Raw genomic sequence first — 19,466 nt, 5'->3', positions numbered from 1 at the left:
TTGCCTTTTCGCAGTTTAGATAAAAATCTTCAAAAGGAAAATGAAAGACAACATTCCTCAATTTCTGAAGAAAATGCAAAAAGAAAAAACATCCCGTAATATATTATAAATAACTATTTATGTCTGAATTAGGGAAAACAAATGCAAGTACCAAGAAAGAAGAACCAAATTATAAACAAGTTTGCCTTGTATTTTCATATTTCGCATTTGTAAAGATTGAAAATATTTATGTATTGAATTCTTTATTTTAGAGCGGCGCATTGGCTGCTGAAGGCTGTTACTACAAAGGAATCTATTTGAAATGGGACGAACCCCCAGATGCTCATATTCCAAAGTTGAGATGGAGAATTTATTGTTTTAAAGATGATGATTTAGTTGAAGGTTTCATTTCTTTTTTACTAAAATTTTGAAAAGTATTTTTTTTAAAGATCCAATACCAATTCATACTCGTACTGGATTCTTATTTGGAAGAGATAAAAGAGTTTGATTTAAGATGACAAATTGAATTGTAATTTCACTTTCTAATCCCATTGCTTAGATTGCGGATATTCCCATTTTGCATCCCTCGACATCTTCTCAGCATGCTGTTCTTTATTTCAGAAAATTATCTCTTGCGCAAAAAGATGGAACAATGAAAACTGTCGTTCGGTTTGTACAAAAATTAAAGATTTATTGTGAAATAAATCACATTTTAAACAATTAGTCCTTTTATTATGGATCTTAGGAGCACAAATGGAACATTTCTCAACGATGAAAAATTGGAGCCGTATCAATATTATGAAATTAAAGAAAAGGATGTTGTGAAATTTGGGCATAGTACTCGTGATTATGTGTTTTTGACTGAAGAGAGTGTAGATAAAGGCGAAATTGACAAAGATGAATTGGAAGAAAAGGAAAAAGTAGATTTAGACGCTGAAAAGAAAGCTGAAAGAGAGCGGGAAGAAGAAAAGAAAAAGCGAATTGAACGAGGCTTGAAGCAAGTTGAAGAAAGGATTTCTGGAAAAGATGAAGAAGATGACAAGGAAGAGCACAGTTCAGCGCAACCACATTCAAATCCAGTTACACAGCCATCTCACGATAAATTGCCTCAAAAGCGACTAAGCTCATATGCTCCAAGCAATTCATCAAGAAGTTCTGCGTATAACACCTCGAGAGGCTCGCTTGATGATGACGATGAAGACGATTACGATGATGATTTTGAGCAAAGAATACAGTTTCATGAAAAAAGGGCAAGAACTGAGTAATGTCCGCTCAAATTAATCATTTCACAAAATAAAGAGTTCACTTCAATGGAAAAAAAGAAAGAAATATTTAGTTATTTTGATTTCTGTGCATTCATGAAACATTTCACAATTATGAGAAAAACTGTTTTCAGTTTGCAATTTTAAATGATAATTCAGTATTTTTTTCAATTTCTTGATTCGATTTAGAATCTGTGAATATTAATCACAGTTAAGAAGCTCTGATTTCTTCTGAAAAAAAAACTGCCAAGTTTTTTCTTTCGTGCATAATTCTTTTGCAAATAGAGAATTGTTTGAAACAATTAAAAGTTAACAAAAAGTCTCACAAGTTGATATTTTTTATTTTTTGATGTGTATTTATTTATATCCCTCTTTAAAGGGATTGAAAAAACAAAATCGAAAAAAGGAAAAAAAAAGGAATGGAAAAAACAAAAGTTTTAATTAAAATTCAAAAAAAAATCATAAATGTGAAAATTAAAAAATGAACACATAACCCTCTCTATCTGCAATTAATATCACATAAACAATGGATACATCTATCAAATTATACATCAAAGCAGCAAAACAATAAAGAAAGCATAACAAGGAAGATAGACATATTATTGAATGATTGTAACAACTCTAAGGAAATTAGGATATTCAATTTATGTTGCTGGAAAAAAAAACACATTCAAAAACAAATAAATAAGTTGCAGCTTTGATCAAACATGTGAAAAAGAACTTTTTTTGAAAGGATGCACTTCTAATGAATGAGGACGATCGCTGCAATGCGACGCTGAAAAGAAAGAAGTCAAAACAAATTGATTTTTTAAATAAAATAAAATAAAATAAAATAAAATAGAGAAATTATAGTTTGAAACAAAACAATCAATACATCTTGTTGATGAATGTATCATTGATGAGGCAATAAACACAAAGCATGTGACCCTTCGATCAAATCTCATTTACAAACAGATGGGATAATTTCCAGTGAAACAAACATTTTTTTTATTTTGAAAGATTCGCAAACAATTCAATAGTTGTGCTCTAAAAAATCAAAATAATAACAATAATTATTAAATAAATAACTAAATAAATAAATAAAGCCAAACCAATTCAAATGAAAGCGCTTTTATAGAAATGAAAGGTAAAACAATTTGAATGCAAAAACAATTGACATAACTCACTTCAAATATAATTAAAATTCTTTTTTTAAATAAAAAAAAGAATGAAACAGAGTCAAAGATCAATAAAGGATAAAGAAAAGGGTAGAAAATGAAATAAAGTTAAACTTGATTCAAGTTAAAAAAAAAGGAATCAGCAAGTGAGGCGATGTAACAACACCGTTGCCAATCATCAGGCAACAGCCAAACTTTACACGCTCTCCTGCAACTCCATCGGACTCATCTACTCCATTGGTTCTGTATTCCCTGTCTGCCCTGTCAGTCCCATCAGCCTCATCTCTCCGTCTTTCTCTTCGTTCTCCCTCAAAATCATCAGCTCCGCTCCTTCATCCGGTGCAAGCTTCAGTGTGTGCACATTGCCCACTCTAATGTTGTAGTACTTTGCCTTCCTCTTCATCATGTGCTTCACGATCTGCCCAGACAGGAAAGTGTTCGCATTCGCCTCAGAAACAGCTGCAGGGGCTGGCATGTAGAGCATCACAGTTGTCATCTTCGAGTTGTAGTTGTGCACCATGCTGAATATCACAGCCGGCTTCTGGTCAGCTTTCGGATAGTCCAACAGCACTTTGATGAGAGGGCTGATCTTCAGAGTGGCTGGGTCGATTCCACAGCGATACGCCTTTGCCAAGTTGGAGTGCTCGTCTTTGAGGAAATCTTTTATGCTGCTCTCTTTGTTGCCCTTTTTGGACTTGTTCTCTTTGTTTTCTTTGTCTTCTTTCCCTTCTTTCTTTTCTTTGTTCTCTTTCCTCTCTTTCTTTTCCTCTTCTGCTTCATTCCTTTTCGCTGGATCAGGCACAGGATCGAAAAACGACGTCGAGAGCGAAGGCTGTGAAGCTGCGGGGATTTCAAACGAGAATTTCTCTTCTGTTTTCATTGGCTCATCACAAGTGAAGACAGAAAGTCCAGCTGCTTGGTTTCCTCCATTCATGTTGCTTTGGCATTGCTTCAGTGAAGATTCGGCTGATGTGGCTGGATGCTGAGCCTCCATCGGAAGTGCTTTGAAGAGCGAGGCTTCGGATGTTGTGGGGGCAGAAGTGTCAGAAGAAAAGGAAAAAGAAGAAGAAGAGGAAGAAGAGGAAGAGGAAGAAGAAGAAGAAGAAGACGATGATAATGATGAATTCAATGAATCAGAAGACAAAGCAGAAGCAGATGAATTGCCATTGGAAACAGGATTTGTATCAATTGAGAAGACTTTGTTGGATGAGGCAGGAAAAGGCGCTGAGCTGTCTTCTTTTGTGTCTGTGCTTCTGTTCAGACGAGCCATTGCCTCTAAAATGAATGGATCAGCTGGGGTGAATGAAGAATTGAGGGCAGAAGGAGAAGAGGAAGAAGAAGAAGAAGAAGAAGAAGAAGGAAAAGAAGAAGAAGGAGAGGGAGAGGAAGAAGGAGAAGAAGAAGAAGATGATGATGATGAATGATGAGGCTGTTGAAGTGGCTGAGGTGGAGAATGGTGCATGTGAGAGAGATAAGGTGACAGAGACACATACAAGTCTTGTGAGGGAGGGGCATTTTGAGATGAGGAAGAACTGTTTGGTGGTTGGGTGTATGGTTGTTGTGAAGTGGACTTGTCATTTACAGAAGAAGAAGGAAATGGTGAAGAAGAGGAAGAAGAGGAAGAGGAAGAGGAAGATGATGATGATGATGATGCAAACGGAACCAAAGAAGCAGAAGTGGTTGATTGTGGCTGAGATGTGGATGTTGAGAAGAATGAAGTGGAGAAGGAAGGGTGTGGCGAGACAGAAGGAGAAGGAGAAGGAGAAAGAGAGGCACTGGAAATAGGAGAAGAATAAGAAGAGGAAGAAGAGGAGGAGGAAGGAGAAGGAGAATGAGAGGGAGAAGGAGAAGGAGAAGGAGAAGGAGTAACAGAGGGAGAAATGAAAAAGGAAAGAGAAGGAGAAGGAGATGGAGATGGAGATGGAGATGGAGACTGAGAAGGAAAAGCAGAAAGAATAGGAGAAAGAGGGGGTGAGGCACAAGGAGGGGTTTCAATGTCGAAGAAGAAGCTGGGCGATGGAGAAGGAGAAGGAGAAGGTGAGAGAGAAGGGAAGGGAAGCGGATACATAAGTGAATTTCTCCTTTTTTTCTCAGACATTTCTGTTATTTCTGCAAAGTATGAAGGCAAACGATGATCTTGTTTGGAATTATTAAGCTCTTGGTTAATGTTCTCTGCATCGTTTGCATTGTCTTCTTCTCCTTCTGCTTCTGCTTCCCCTTCCACCTCAGCATTCTTTCCTTCCTCCTTCTTGTTTTTCTTGTCCTTCTTCTTCTCTTTTCCACCTTGTTTCGACTTGTCCTTCTTCCCTTTTTTCTCTTTTCCCTCTTTTCCCTCTTTCTTTTCTGATCCTTCTTCTTTTTGCCTCAGCTCATTCCCAATCGCTTTCTCCCTCTGTTTCTTTTCACTCTTCTCTTTCTCTTTCTCTTTCTCCTTCTCCTTCCCTCTCTCCTTCGCCTTCATCTGCCTCAACTCCCTCATCACCTCCAAATACTTGATCTTCCTCACTGTCCGCTGCTCCGCTGCCCACAAGTGATTCACAATGATATTCTCCATCTTCGGCATCAGATCTGGCTCCCACCCTCGCTGCCTCTGGATATTCATCACTTTCGTCCCCAGCACACCAGGAAACGGCGCTGCCTGCTTCTTCGTCTTCTTGAAGATCGTGGGCGGAGGCAGCACATGCGACCACCGCAACAGCGGGTTCTGTGCTAACAGCTCCTTCATCTTCTCCCTCTCTGCTTCCTTTCCTGTGCCTAGCTCACTTCCTCTTCCCATCATCTGCTTGTTGTCGTCCTCAAACGCATCGAAGATCACGTCCCCGTACTTCATCTCGCTCTCCTTCACTTCGTTGTCGATATCCAGCGACGCATCTGACTCTGACTCTTCCAGCCCAGCCGCTGCCCTCTCCTTCTTGTGCTGCTCATACCTCCCTCTCCACTGCGTGTCCTCTGTCGTCACCCCACTAAACGCATTTGAATGGGATCCAAATCCTTCTTCATCGCCACCTGAGGATGATTTATAGCCAATGACTGGATATGCTGTCCTTTTTGAGTGTCCGTGTGGTTGTTGGCTGCTGCTGCTGTTGTTGTTGTTGTCTGCTTTGTTTCTCTCCTCTTTCTTTGCACTTTCGTTTTTGGCATCGTTCTTTTCTTTGCTCTTCTTCGCATTTGAACTGGCTTCTATCTTTCTGCTCCCTTGTTGGAACTGCACAGAGGAAACAGCCTCTGACGAGGAAGCCGGCGGAACCGGAGCAAACGGTGAAGGAGTCGAGCGAGAAGAGGAGGAATGGAAAGACGTCGGCGACGGAATGGCTGAAGGGGTCAGAGAAGGCGATGTGGATGGGGACGGCGAAAGAGGCCCTGGGGAAGCACCGCGTGAGGAGGCTGGGCCGATTTTGGCGTACATTCCGTGTCTGCCAGACTCGATTTTGGGGGACAGGCTGAGGGGAGACGCGTGAATGGAGTTGGAAGGCGAGTGGAAGGAACGGGAAGACAGAGCTGCAGACGAGGCAGTGGTGGTGATGGTGTTGGCTTTGACCAGATTGAAAGGGGAGGAAAGGTTGAGATACGACGCAGACGGCTGAGGTGGAGGAGGTTTCGGGGCAGATGATAGCGAGGAGAGTTGCTGCTGTGAATGCACAGGGTTGATTTGTGTCTGCGAGGAAGGCGAGCAGAGAGGCGGGGTGGACGACGCAAACGGGCTTAGAGAAGAGCTCTGGGGTGTGTGCGACCGGCTTATTGAAGGTGTGCGCGAGGCTGAGGAACCAGCTGCTGAGGCGTCTGGACAGGCATTCCCGTCAGAAGGCGTCGTGCTGGCTGAAAGCGGGTAGAACTCGGAGTCCATCTGCAGCTGGGTGTAGCTTTGCCAGTCGGAAGGCGACAGGACGGGGGATTTCTTGTCTGTTTGGGCAAAAAGAAAAGTGGAGCGGGGAGAGCGTGTTGATGATGCTGATGATGCTGATGACAATGATGATGATGCAGGTGATGTTGACGGCTGTGCCAGTGAAGAAGGATGAAGAGACGAGGATGCATCAGAAGGAGATAAATGTTGGGGCGAAGTCTGCTGCAACCATGAAGACGTCATGGGAACTGGAGGAATAATCGATAGCTGGTGTGGCTGAGATGTTGTTTCAGAAATGCTCGTAAGAGGATTAATCACATTTGATGAGGAATTTTCGTCAAAAGCAATGTCAGAATGTTCTAGCACAAGCACATTAACCATATTTCCATTCGAATCTGTTCCGCATGTAACTTGTGGATCGTACCTCCATTGTCCATCAACGATAAACTTGTAAAAATGCTGTCCAACAGGAAGAGATACAACAACATTCCACTGTTTGGTCCAATGTTTAACTTTTCCATGATATTTTTCTTGCTCTTTTTTTATTTTTGCTAAGATCTCAGGCGATATTTGCCCATTAGTGATATCATCCTGAGAAGGCCCAAGCTGATCCAAAGGAGAAGGCCGAGGAGAAAAATCAATCTTTTCAGACCAACAATTAAACGAACCAACTAATGATACAAAGCTACAAGCGCCATAATTCCAAACAAACTCGTAATTTACAGTATTAGCCTTGGTCAAAGGAGCATCACCATCAGCCGAGTTTCGACGTTTGTGCGAAGAAACAAGAGGAGAATGTTTTATTTGCGGAGGTGGTGTCCCTTTCCTTTGAATTGAAATTGAGCCTTTTCGCAACGGACTTGGAGATAGCACATTTTGCTGCATTCTTAAAGACGAAGGATTTGTTCTTTGAATTGTCAATCCAGTAAGACCTGAAAAAGGAGAACTGACTGAATGTTTCCTCATAAAGGCAGTTGAAACTTTAAACAGCATTTTAGGTTTTTGTAAAATTTTGCATCATTTTTTAGTTTTAAAAAAACGAATTTTATAAAATATACCTGGTTTCGGTGGATCAGGTCGAATCTCTTCTTCTTTACTCTGTTCAGGTCCCATCTGATAAAATGAAGAATTATTTTTTGGAGAACGGTTTCTCTATGAAAAAATCAATTCCAAAAAGAAAAAGTTTTGATGTTTCTGATTTTAGATCATACCCATTCGAAAATAATGAGAATTATCTTTTCTTCAATCTGAACAAGACAGAAGATAGTGAACAGTTCTTTCAATTATAAAAACGTGAGCAATTCTCATTTATATAATTATTTCCGTTTAAATAATAAAACTTCATATTAGGCTTCGATGAAAGCAAAAAATACTCGATTTTTTTTTTTATCAATAGAATGAATACATCTTCAAAAATATAGCAACTACTCCTTTTTACAAAATGAATGATATATGTATTTTCTTTTTTAAAATGTTTCTTTCGAATGAACAAAAAAAGACAATTGCTTTCATGATGGAAGAAATTGACAATATCAAAGATTGTTCCAAAAAATAAAAAGATATTAAAAATAAAATCAATTTTTATATTCTCTTCAAATTACTTTCTTGTGAACTTCTAATCTACTGTTTTCGTCATATCCTCATCATCATCAATTTTTATATCATCATCTTCATCGTCTATTGTTTCAATAATAGCTCCTTTTCTTGTTGAAGGATGAGAAGGTATTTCCATGTCTTCGTCACTATCAGCATCTTCAATGATCACAGAACTTTTTTTCGATCCAGCCATTCCAGGGAAATCTGGTTTTCCGTGGGATCCGGTAAGAAATGCCATTAATGGTATTCCGCTCATCATTTCTGAAAAAGGCATTCCACCAGTTGACTAATTCAAAAATTACAAATTGGACAAAAAATTTAAATTTCACACATGAGATGAAAAGGATTTTTTTCCCTCAGATCCGCATTTAGCTTTTGCTTTCAATTTATCTTTTTGTCTTTCAACTGCATTTTCAATCTCGATCAGTGCTTCGTTTGTCTCATCAAATTCCTAAAGAAAAACATGAAATAAATGAGAATCAAGAAACTAATTCAATAAATGATACTGGACGAGTAACTTTGCAAATGTGATCAAAAATATCTTTCATCCTTTTATTTTTCAAAGTTGAAGTTCTTTCTGGTCAAAATAGTGAGAAATAAATGCATGGAATGAATGAAATTGAAAAATCATAAATGTTAAATTAAATTTGCTCACTTTTTTCAAAATCAATTTCATCGTAAACAAGACCAGGAACCAAAAATGTCACATCTTGATGCGACATTGAAGAAGATGAAAAACTATCCATCTTTTATCAATAAAAATAAAATGTATTATAATGGTTAACTAATTGTTATGTTTTATAATTTTAGCAATTTTTTATATACAATTAAAACAAAAAATGAAAATATAACACCGATGAAATTGATAAAAATAATCAAAATGTTAAATAGAAAAGTTAACAGAAAATGAAACAATTGATAAAAAAGGGCCTGACCGGGAATTGAACCCGGGACCTCTTGCACCCAAAGCAAGAATCATACCACTAGACCATCAGGCCGATGGATAGTCGGGGAGTTAACCCGCTCTGGGGAGTTAACCCGCTCAGATGATCAAAAATCAACCCATTCTTTGTTTGGAAAAAAATGTCAAAGATTGAGCAAGAGATCCACAGAATTGCAGCATCCAGCGAAGCAAGGCTACTGGAAACTCCTCACGAGAAAGGTCTTCACTTGCATCTTGTTTGCGGATACAAAAAGGCGGAAATTGAACAGGCAAATATTATTTCCAGACATTCTCTAAAAAGAGCAGAAAAAGCTCAGAAGGAGAATCGCGTTATTGGAAAACCCGGGAGACCTTTTCTTTTTTCGAAAACAGACGAACAAAGGTTAATTGTCAGATTGGAAGTCGATGCAGATAAAGGAATATTCCATTCAATGAGAGATATAGCAGAAATGGTTTGTGAGCATTCGAATTATTGTTTTTTTAATTTTTTGTAATTTGTAGGCAAATGAAATTAGAAGAGAAAAAAGAACTGAAGAAGAAGAAGTCAAATCTGTAGACAAACACTGGCCAAAGAGATTCATTGAAAGATATCCAAAACTTGCTCTGAAAAAAGCAACAAAGTTACCAATCGGCCGTGCTGCACATAATTCCAAGCAAACCATTGGTCCCTTTTTTGACAAGGTCACTAAGTTCTTTGCTGATGTGAAAATTGTACCACAATTGCTGTTCAATTTGGATGAAACATCAACTGTATTTTCAAAATCTTTAGAAGATGTCGTGGTTCCGTCTTCTTCTTCAGTTCAGCCAATCATTCCAGAGCCTTCATTGCCAAATTCAACATGTATAGTTTTTCTCACAAGCGCAGATGGAGTGAGATATTTAACTCCAATTCTTATTCCATATTCGACAATTCCAAAAGAATATGTTGAAGCTACAACAGAAAATGAAGTGTTCATACCATGCTCAACAGGACATATGACTACTGCATGCTTTCTGGACGTATTTCAAAAAGCTATCCTTCCGAGCATAAACAGAAAGCGAATTGCCATTGGACTTCAACATAATCACGCGGCTTTGGTAATGGATGGAGGAACAGGGCATTTTTCTACAGAGATCGTTAAATTATGCAAAGATAATTTAATTGATCTTATTCAACTCCCCTCGCACACCTCTCACTTGCTGCAACCCAACGATCAGTACATTTTTGCCAACATGAAAAAATGTTTCAAAAAGTCAACAGAATGTGGGAAAACAAACACGGCGAGTGAAAGAAGAAAAGAATTTATTTCCGTTTTAAAGGAAGCAATTGCAATGGCTTCATTTCCATCTACAATAAAAGCCAGCTGGAGAGTGACAGGCCTTCATCCATTGAATCCAGATGCTGTTCTTGCTCAACTGCCAGAGAAGCCTCCAGAATGGGCAGAAATTGCCACATCATCAAACAGGGCACCGGAAGGAGCAATATCTGGGAAAATTTGGCTCAGTTCTGATGATTTGTCCGATATTGGAATATAATTGAGTTTTTCAATTTTTTTATGCTCTTTTTATAATTTTTCATCCTTTTTTAAATTATTTCCAATAATACTCTGCTGTAATGTTACAGCCAACGATTTTTGTTTGTTTTTGAAGAGAAAAATAAAAACTGTGGAAAGAAAAATGTTCTAACTTCTTTTGATCATCTGAGCGGGTTAACTCCCCCGAGCGGGTTAACTCCCCGACTAGAAAAGAAGGTCAAATATTAATTATTTTTATCACACACATTTGAAAAAGAATCTAAAAATTCAAATAATTTAAGAATAATTTTCTTGTTCGTATTTATATATTTTGAATACTATAAACCAAACAGTTGAAGATATTTATTTTGATATTTTCGTAAGCAAATGACTAATTTCGATGTTTTATTTTAAAAATGATTTTAATTTTATCTAGAAAAATTTAAAATAGGAGTTATTTTAGTTCAAAACAAATGGTTCAATGAACATTTTTTTTTTTTTTTTTTTTTTTTTTTTTTTTTTTTTTTTTTTTTTTTTTTGCTTTTTGAATTTTGCTCAACTCTGTTATTTCTTTTGTTCTACTAAAAAATTTTTTTTATTTTTTTTATTCCAAGGTAATAATTGATTAATTATAAAATTAAAGTGGAAAAAGTTTATAACATAATTATTATTCTTTCTTAAATGAAAAAAATTTCACCATTAGTTAATTAATATTCTTCAAATAAATATATATATGTGTGATTATTTTTGAAAACATATTCTTTCTTTCAGAATTTTCGGTACAAAATTTTCACTTTTTTATCAACAAAAGAGTACAAAAAAATGAAAGGGTTTATTGATAACATCAACATCTTTATTTGAGCACAAACATTTATTTTTAATACAGTTGTAATTATTTTTCAATTTGAATACAAAAACTCTTCCCAATGACAAACAACCTTTGAAAAATAAACACCCCGAAAAAAGTTATGATTTCAAAAATTATTACCCATATATTTGAGTTTAATTGACATATATATTTGGTATTTTTAATTTGAAATAATCCTTGAGTTTACTTTCAGAGAAACTAAAATTTCATATTTTGATCACATTTCTCTTCCCACTTTCAAAGTTTCAGAAAAATGTTAAATACAGTTTAATTATAATTTAACTTTCATTGAAGTGAAAATTCATGATTTGGAACAAATTTTTGATTAAATTTCGAATATATTAATTCATATGAAAAATAAACAAAAGGAATTTTTATAAAAAATAAAAACAAATATATATATATATATATGGGTGATTATTTTTGAAATCATAACTTTTTTCGGGGAGCTTATTTTTCAAATATTGTTTGTATTTGGGAAGAGATTTTGTGTTAAAATCCAAAAATCATCATGACTGGCTTAATAACAACTTTTTCAGCACTTAAAAGAGGCTGATGTCTATTATTTGTCTTTTCATTTTTCAGTGTTCTTTTTTTGATATTCGAGTGAAATTTACGAACCGAAAATTTTGATTGAAGAAATATGCTTTCAAAAATAATCACCCATATATATGGCTGATCCTATTTGCAATATTTCTTTCGTTCGAGTTTTGACCAAAGTTTTAATCTCAATGGGATTATTGTCAAAATTTGTTATTAAAATAGCAGAATCAAAAACATTAAGTGTTCCCAATTTTAATTCATTTTTTCAAAATCCCATCGAAATAAAAAGTGTGATCAAAACTCGAACGAAAGTTTGATTTCAAAAAGGATCGGCCATATATATATTTCCTGACTTTTCAAAAAGATTAACTCATATTTCAATTATTGTTTTTTTTTTGAATGGAAAATGAAGTGATAGATAATGAATAAAAAGATGTACAGTTTGCAGATATTTCAATTTCTGATATTAATAGCCTCCTGAAGTGAAACACTGAGAAGAAGATGAAAAAACCAAATTCTTTAGTTAAAACCTCTTTTTGTTTCTTGTAGATATATTCAAAACTCTGATATAAAATACTGATGATCGAAATAAAAATTATCTTTTCAATTGAGACATGATAGAAAATGGAGATGAATCATCTACGGGAGTTCCGATATATTAGAAAAGACTATTTGTTCGCAACACTGATTCGAGAGTTGGTCTTTCAAAAAACCCTTTAAGAATAAAAAGTTCAACATTCGTGGCATCAGTGGTGGTGGATGAGCACAGCTTTCGTTCCGTTATTCGATGGCCAATATTTGATTAACCAGAGGAGCTGAGATATTTGCTATCTTCAACGCTTGGGATATGGGTAAATGGAAGCGGCTGGATGGACAACGAGTGCTTTCAAAGGTGTGCTCTCACCATTCTGCTGCTTAGCGCATGTCACTTAAAAACGAACGCATTCATTTCCTTCTTGATTCTCATGCATCTTGCGCAGATCCATCGATCTGGCGAGAATTCCAAAAACAACAAGTCTACGTTTTAACCTTCGTTCCACACAGCACACACATCTGTCAACCACTGGACAGAGGAGTGTTTGCTGTGTTCAAATCTGAACTGACAAACAGATTTGAGGCTCCATCTTCCTCTTCATCTTCCTCCAAAGGAGCAGCAATATCCGACGCTCTGCCTCAAGCCATCCACACTGCATTATCTCCTTCTGTAATTCAGAAAGCTTTTGTCTGAAGTGGTGTTCTTCACAATTCTTCTGGGCCAGTTCTTTTGAAACTGCCCGAATCTTCAATTTACCCTCTTCCAACTCGCAGAAATGGATTCAACTTTTATGGAAAAGTGATAACCTACGAAAATCTTTTAGAGAAATTGGAAAATCATTTGAAAATGATTATTGAAAGGAAAAATGAAATGGATGAAAAGGAGAAAGATGAAGTGAAAACTGTTGTGGATGAAAAGAAAAAAATAAAAAGAAGATATCTTCATGTTTAAAACGATGATTCTGACGATGAAAAGAAAGATAATGCATTTAATTGAGCAAAAGGAAAAAGAAAAGCAACTTGAAGAATAAATTCTGATTTTGTTATTAATTTATTTTATTGTTTTTCGTGTAATTTCACAATAAAGTTGTTGAATCAGAATGAAGGTTAGTGGTCACGTCAGAATTAATGCACTGTTGAAAATCGAAATTATTTTCTTTAAGATTGAAAAAGAAGCAAAAAAAAAAGTTATTTATTTAACTTGTTGAAGTTTCGGAGATAACACTTATTCAAATGTTAATTAATGTTACAGTTTAACCATTGATAATTGTTTTCAATAGAAAAGATTATACAATTTTTCAAACAATTTTTGCTCCTTTAAGAATAAAATTTTGTTTAACTCATTTGTAAACAAAACTTTGTCAGATTTCTATATATTTTTTGATTATCATATTCAAAAACAATCGTTATTTATATCGAAAAATAAATTTTTTATAAATCTCACAGGTAATTTTTATTTAATTATTTATTTATCTATTTATTTATTGATTTATATTATTAATTTATTAATTATTCACGACACATTTTCTTAATTTAAAAAAACAATCATCAGAAGTTAATGAAAAGTTCATTCTTTTTCATTGCTAATGTCTGATGTGTAATATTTTCCCCAAAATATTTAAAATGGTATTTTCAATGATTATTTATGATTTTCATCTATTTTTTCTTTTTTAAAAATTTTGAAAATGTATTTCACGATTTAAATCAAATTTAATCAAGAAAGAAACTACAATTTTCCCCACGATTATCGAGATAAAACTCTGACAATAATTGTAAATTCTGGGATTCACGTTTATCTTTTCCAATATTATAACAATAACCATCATTTCTCTCTTAACATCAAGTGAAAATTATTCTTTGAATGAAATAATAGCCTTTTTGAAGTTGTACACAATCAAAAAAAGTTTCTAATGTTCTGAAAAATAGAATATTTCAATTTTTAACAGAAATGAATCTGATTTACTCAATTTTCAAAAAACAGAAAACTATTCGAAAACATAACACACACGAAAATCACATGAATACATAGTTTTGGAGTTACAAAGAAGAAAAAAAGTTTGAAAATGAAAAGTTACTTATTAAATTATTCTTTGATTCCGTTTTCTCTCATTGTTACTGATTTTTAGCTTGAATATCATATCATCATGCCATGAAGCCACATCAGCGAAGAAAAACATATCATGCAATTATTCGATGCCTCTTCTTCTAAATATCAAAAACGGTGACTTCGTCCAACTTTCTCTCCAAAAATATAAATCATCCTTATCAACTTTCACTGTTCTTTCTCTTCTTATAATTTTCTTCTTTTTTTGTGAAATCTTTTTGTATCCAGAATCTTCCTCATTTTCAAATGCTTGTTTGAACATTTGTCTAATTCAGCGCCTTTCAATCCCACAAAAGCAACATTTTTATCCTTTCATGTTTTCTCTCCCATTCTCTTATATTTTGATACTTGCATCCTGTCTTTGCTCCTCGTCTTTCATTTTCGAGGAAACATCATTTGGAATTGTAATGAGTTCGCTTCCATCTTCTGTTGAACCATGCCCATCATTCTCGCTTGAGCTTTCCTCAATCCTGATTGCATCAGTCATCGTGATCATCGTAGCACCTGCTGGAAATTTCTCGAAAAATTCACACTTCAGATGAGTCAGCATTGGTCTGCTTTCTTCGTCATTCAGCATGCACTTCTTCACAATCTCCTTCAAAGAACTTCCTGTGATAACATTCATATCTGGCCTCTCGCCATTTGCAATCTTCTGCCCTGTCACCTCTGCTGGATACTCCCCAAATGGTATTTGAAGGGTCAAGCACTCCCACAGCATCATCCCAATCGAAAAGGCAACTGACTTCTTTGTCGCTCCCATCTTCTTGTTCATCAGCAGCTCAGGCGCCATCCACCTCAGGCACTCTTTTTTGAAACTATCTTCATCCTCAAAGGCTGATGAAGGAAGAGAGTCATCCTCCTCCCCCTTATCATCATCACTTGCTGATGTCACAACAGTTGATGAAGAGATGGATGATGAGTCCGAATCATCATCTGACAAGAAGTCTGAGTGCATGACAATGCAGATGACCATATGCTCAGAGAAGAGAACAATGTGAGGACTCAGACTGGACAATGACTGAAGTGGGTTGTCCATTTCATCAAATGAGTGGAGAGCGAGATTGGCCACACAGAACAAGATTTGAGCAGCTGTCTGCTCCCTCTCTTTCAATGAGCCAATCGCCATCTCCTTTTTCTCGTTCCTCCCATGCAACAACATGAACAGCGAATCCCTCAAGTCCACAATAAATTTCTCGTGTGGTGATGAACAGGCCATGGCATCGACAAGATTCGACATCGATGAGGTGGTCGGACACATACTCTCCGGTCGGATAAAAGTGGAATCAGAATCTGTTGTTGAAGTGGATGAGATGGATGGTGATGGTGATCTCTTTTGATTCTCTTCTTCTTCTTCCTTCTCCAAAGCCCAATCAGGAATTTTGTCTGAATCTCTTCCAAGGATATAGGGTGGTCCTTTATATTTTGCACAAAGAATAAAAAATGGGTAAATAAAAAATGAATTATCAAAATTTTTTTGATATAACAGAGTTTTGCACTCTGATTGGAATGAATTCCGAAGAAATATATGAAAAACTGCAAATTACGTATGGTTTAAAACTTCCGGATATTAGAACTATTCGTTCATGGAACATTCGAATTCAAAGGCGAGAAGAAATTGACAGGAGACATTATAATCGCGGAAAACCAACTAATGAAGTGTTGATAAAGAAGATACAACAAGCAGTGGAAGAAAATCCTCATATTAGCTCCCGAGCGTTGGCAGAACAATTCAGTGCTGCAAAAACAACTGTTTTTCGTATTCTTCATGAAAAATTACATCTCCATTCTTACAAAATTAGGTGGGTGCCGTACTCGCTGAATGATGATCAGAAAAAAATCCGCGTTCAAACTGGCTTACAATTACTGGAGAAATTGAGAGATTTACGAAAAAGAAATTTTGAAGGGCTGATTACAGGTGATGAATCTTTTTTCTTCAGAAGGTATAATTTCGAATGCGAATGGAGAAAAGAAAAATCTGAAGTGTCAACTGCAGCAAATTACACTTATTCTGATAAGAAATTCATGTACACAATTTTCATTTCAGTCCATGGGCTGTTTTTTCTTAATATTCTACCAGAAAAAACAAAAATGAATGTAGAATATTTCGTGAATTCAATATTAATGCCCATTAGCCAGATTCAAATAGACCTTTCTTCCGTTTCTCCTATGGATTTTTTTATTCATTTCGATAATGCTCGTCCGCACACATCAGCAATTTCAAAGATCTTTGCTGAGGAGCATCATTTAAATATTCTTCCGCATCCTCCTTATTCTCCTGATGTTGCGCCATGCGATTTTTTCCTCTTCGGCTACATTAAGCAAGCTCTGAAAGGGAAAAAAATTTCTAATTCTTCAGAATTAGAAATAGAAATAAGAAATATTCTTCATACAATATCTTCAGACATGATTATTCGTGCCTTTGAAAGTTGGATTAAGCGATTGGAGTTTATTACAACTCATAACGGTGAATATTTTTATGATTGAATTTTTATTCTCATTAAATTATGAAACCATATCAAAATTTTTTAACAAAATATAAAGGACCACCCTATATATTCAGTCGATCCACTCTCACTCAGCAAATGCTCAGATGAATCTGAATTACTCAAGCTTTTCTCATATACTCTTTTCTTTATCCTCTCATCATTCTTCTTCTCTGCCTCTCTCTCTGCTCTCCTCCATTGCGCTTCAGGCGACATCTCCATCGTCACCATCTCAAATGCCTTCGGATCTTTTCTGATGTTGTCATTCACAATCTCTCTCAGATCTTCTGCTTCATACTTCACTTTCCTCCACCGAACAATGAATATTACCCAAACAATCAGAACGATCAACAATGTAACAACAAGGACAATAACAATAATCGGCCACAATGTTTTCTCTTTCTCTTCTCCTTTCACAATGTTCCCATCTGCATTTTTCAGAAGCTCGGTTCTATTCTTTATCACAACGCAATCTGTATAGGGTCAACTTTTTAATGGGACTTTTTCCCTTATTGGCACTTTTTTTGTTTTTGACTGCCAACTTTCAACAAACGTTGATTGGCTTTCAGTACTTCAAAAAACCTTTTTTACAAGTTTAACACAATTTAATTACAGTTTGTTTTTTAATTTTTGCTTATTACACATTGAGAAATTACGTTTTTTTGTTAAATTTGAAAGGACTTTTACCAGCCAACTAGGCGACGTCCAAGAAATTGGATACATGTTTTGAATAGCAAAAACTATTATTTAACTACTTTTAAATTCTTTTTTTTCACAAACACTTTTTTCTTGTTTTTTTCACATTTCATTTTTTTAACAACATTCTAACATAAAACCGATTATTTCTTTGTTAATATAATGAAATGATAAAAATAAAAATATGAAATGAAAAACAAATGCTCTAATAATAAAGTGTTGTTAAAATAAAACATTAATTTTTTCTATTTATCTGAAACGGACATATGGCGCTTTCTTAAAATCATCGATGATCAAATTTTTGTAAAAAAGTTAAATTCTTGACAAATAGAAAAAATTAATGTTTTATTTTAACAACACTTTATTATTAGAGCATTTGTTTTTCATTTCATATTTTTATTTTTATCATTTCATTATATTAACAAAGAAATAATCGGTTTTATGTTAGAATGTTGTTAAAAAAATGAAATGTGAAAAAAACAAGAAAAAAGTGTTTGTGAAAAAAAAGAATTTAAAAGTAGTTAAATAATAGTTTTTGCTATTCAAAACATGTATCCAATTTCTTGGACGTCGCCTAGTTGGCTGGTAAAAGTCCTTTCAAATTTAACAAAAAAACGTAATTTCTCAATGTGTAATAAGCAAAAATTAAAAAACAAACTGTAATTAAATTGTGTTAAACTTGTAAAAAAGGTTTTTTGAAGTACTGAAAGCCAATCAACGTTTGTTGAAAGTTGGCAGTCAAAAACAAAAAAAGTGCCAATAAGGGAAAAAGTCCCATTAAAAAGTTGACCCTATAGAGGGCTTTTTTTGAATCCATATTTTAGCCTGACAAGCACTTCTGCCTCATCTTCTGCTTCTTTGATTAAACTTGACTCTACCATCCCTTCAGCTTCTTTCTCAGTCAAATACCCTTCTTCCCCAAGCTCATACGTTTCAATCAGCTTTTCTTCACCTTTTGAGCTTATCACCTGAAATGATAGATTGCATGGATGGAGCATCTTTCCGAAAAATCTCAGTTTTATCCATTCTCCGAAATCTTCAATCTTGATATCCTCAAGAATTGGCATAAACAGAGCCCATCCCTTTTCAAATCCAGAGCCAGCGAGATTGCAGCCATCGTAAATTATCCATTGTAATTTGTTATCATTTGCTGTTCCTCCTTCCTTCGTATCAACCAATCCCAACTTCTGTGCATTGAAGCACAAAATGTTTCTGCGTGCCGATGAATATCCCTCAATGTTCGTGTTATTTCCTGCAAATTCCCCTTTTTCTATCGATACACTTCCTTCAGACAATGACAATCCGCCTTTTGGTGAGTTTTCTATTTTTGCTTCTTTCATAAACACATCACTACTTGAAAAATCAACCAAAGAACCATTCCATTTGCAAACAGCATCTGATTTTGAATTCTGAACATTCAAATTTGCCTCAGAATCGAATCCATCAAATGAACAAAAACTGATTGTTACATTTTTGCAAAGGCTGATCAAGGCAATGGATCCTTTTTCTGAACGAGAAATGCAATTCCTAAACGAGCAATTCTCCATTGATAATTCCAGCGCTTCAATATCGTTGACCATAATAGAAGATGCCACGTCCGAAAAAGTTGTAATGTTTTCAAAAAACAAACAAGACGATATTGCCTTTGAAACATTTGAAAACTCAAATTCGCAACAAGTTCCTTCTTGAAACTGTATTCGAGAAATATTCAAATCGTGCACAACCACCCAAAGAGCATTTTAAAAAGCAAACAACGATTTTTGGATTGCAATATCATGAACGATGTTGTCTTCAATTCTGGCTTCAGCATTTGGAGTAATGAGAATCATCGGCCTGGCCAAACGGAGAAACGAAAACTCGCAATTTTCCAATAATAAGCTACCGCAATCAACAGATATAATATTGAAGTTTAAATCGTTTTTCACAGGGATTGAATCATTTGGTTCAACTGAAAAAAGCAAAAACGA

General features: G+C 35.3%; 5 protein-coding genes across 5 annotated transcripts; 1 reads left to right on the top strand and 4 right to left on the bottom strand.

Moving 5' to 3' along the window:
* Window positions 1-119: 119 nt before the first annotated feature.
* Window positions 120-1,386, top strand: MONOS_9517 (putative Smad nuclear-interacting protein 1; the record flags this gene model as incomplete). The annotated part of the gene is made up of 5 exons (XM_067880025.1): window positions 120-179; window positions 252-381; window positions 429-481; window positions 539-648; window positions 704-1,386. The coding sequence occupies 5 exons, from the start codon at window positions 120-122 to the stop codon at window positions 1,242-1,244; spliced, it is 894 nt and encodes a 297-aa protein (XP_067734241.1). The 3' UTR covers window positions 1,245-1,386.
* Window positions 1,387-1,561: 175 nt separating this feature from the next.
* Window positions 1,562-7,352, bottom strand: MONOS_9516 (putative Glycogen recognition site of AMP-activated protein kinase; the record flags this gene model as incomplete). The annotated part of the gene is made up of 5 exons (XM_067880024.1): window positions 1,562-1,893; window positions 1,949-2,016; window positions 2,116-2,267; window positions 2,333-7,219; window positions 7,298-7,352. The coding sequence occupies 2 exons, from the start codon at window positions 7,350-7,352 to the stop codon at window positions 2,628-2,630; spliced, it is 4,647 nt and encodes a 1,548-aa protein (XP_067734240.1). The 3' UTR covers window positions 1,562-1,893; window positions 1,949-2,016; window positions 2,116-2,267; window positions 2,333-2,627.
* A 318-nt stretch (window positions 7,353-7,670) lies between these two features.
* On the bottom strand, window positions 7,671-8,610 carry MONOS_9515 (uncharacterized protein). The gene is made up of 4 exons (XM_067880023.1): window positions 8,491-8,610; window positions 8,342-8,412; window positions 8,167-8,286; window positions 7,671-8,121 (listed from the first exon to the last, which is right to left on the bottom strand). The coding sequence occupies exons 1-4, from the start codon at window positions 8,579-8,581 to the stop codon at window positions 7,855-7,857; spliced, it is 549 nt and encodes a 182-aa protein (XP_067734239.1). The 5' UTR covers window positions 8,582-8,610; the 3' UTR covers window positions 7,671-7,854.
* A 6,044-nt stretch (window positions 8,611-14,654) lies between these two features.
* On the bottom strand, window positions 14,655-15,578 carry MONOS_3151 (putative Protein tyrosine and serine/threonine kinase; the record flags this gene model as incomplete). Its single annotated transcript, XM_067873131.1, has 1 exon — window positions 14,655-15,578. The coding sequence occupies one exon, from the start codon at window positions 15,576-15,578 to the stop codon at window positions 14,655-14,657; it is 924 nt and encodes a 307-aa protein (XP_067734238.1).
* Window positions 15,579-18,290: 2,712 nt separating this feature from the next.
* Window positions 18,291-19,079, bottom strand: MONOS_3152 (uncharacterized protein; the record flags this gene model as incomplete). The annotated part of the gene is made up of 1 exon (XM_067873132.1): window positions 18,291-19,079. One exon carries the CDS (start codon window positions 19,077-19,079, stop codon window positions 18,291-18,293), a length of 789 nt encoding a protein of 262 aa, XP_067734237.1.
* Window positions 19,080-19,466: the final 387 nt, after the last annotated feature.

The sequence above is a fragment of the Monocercomonoides exilis genome (genome assembly GCF_001643675.1).
Source record: "Monocercomonoides exilis strain PA203 chromosome Unknown scaffold5-2102611, whole genome shotgun sequence".
Taxonomy (NCBI): Eukaryota; Preaxostyla; order Oxymonadida; family Polymastigidae; genus Monocercomonoides; species Monocercomonoides exilis.
This window is presented reverse-complemented; position numbering and strand designations above follow the sequence as displayed.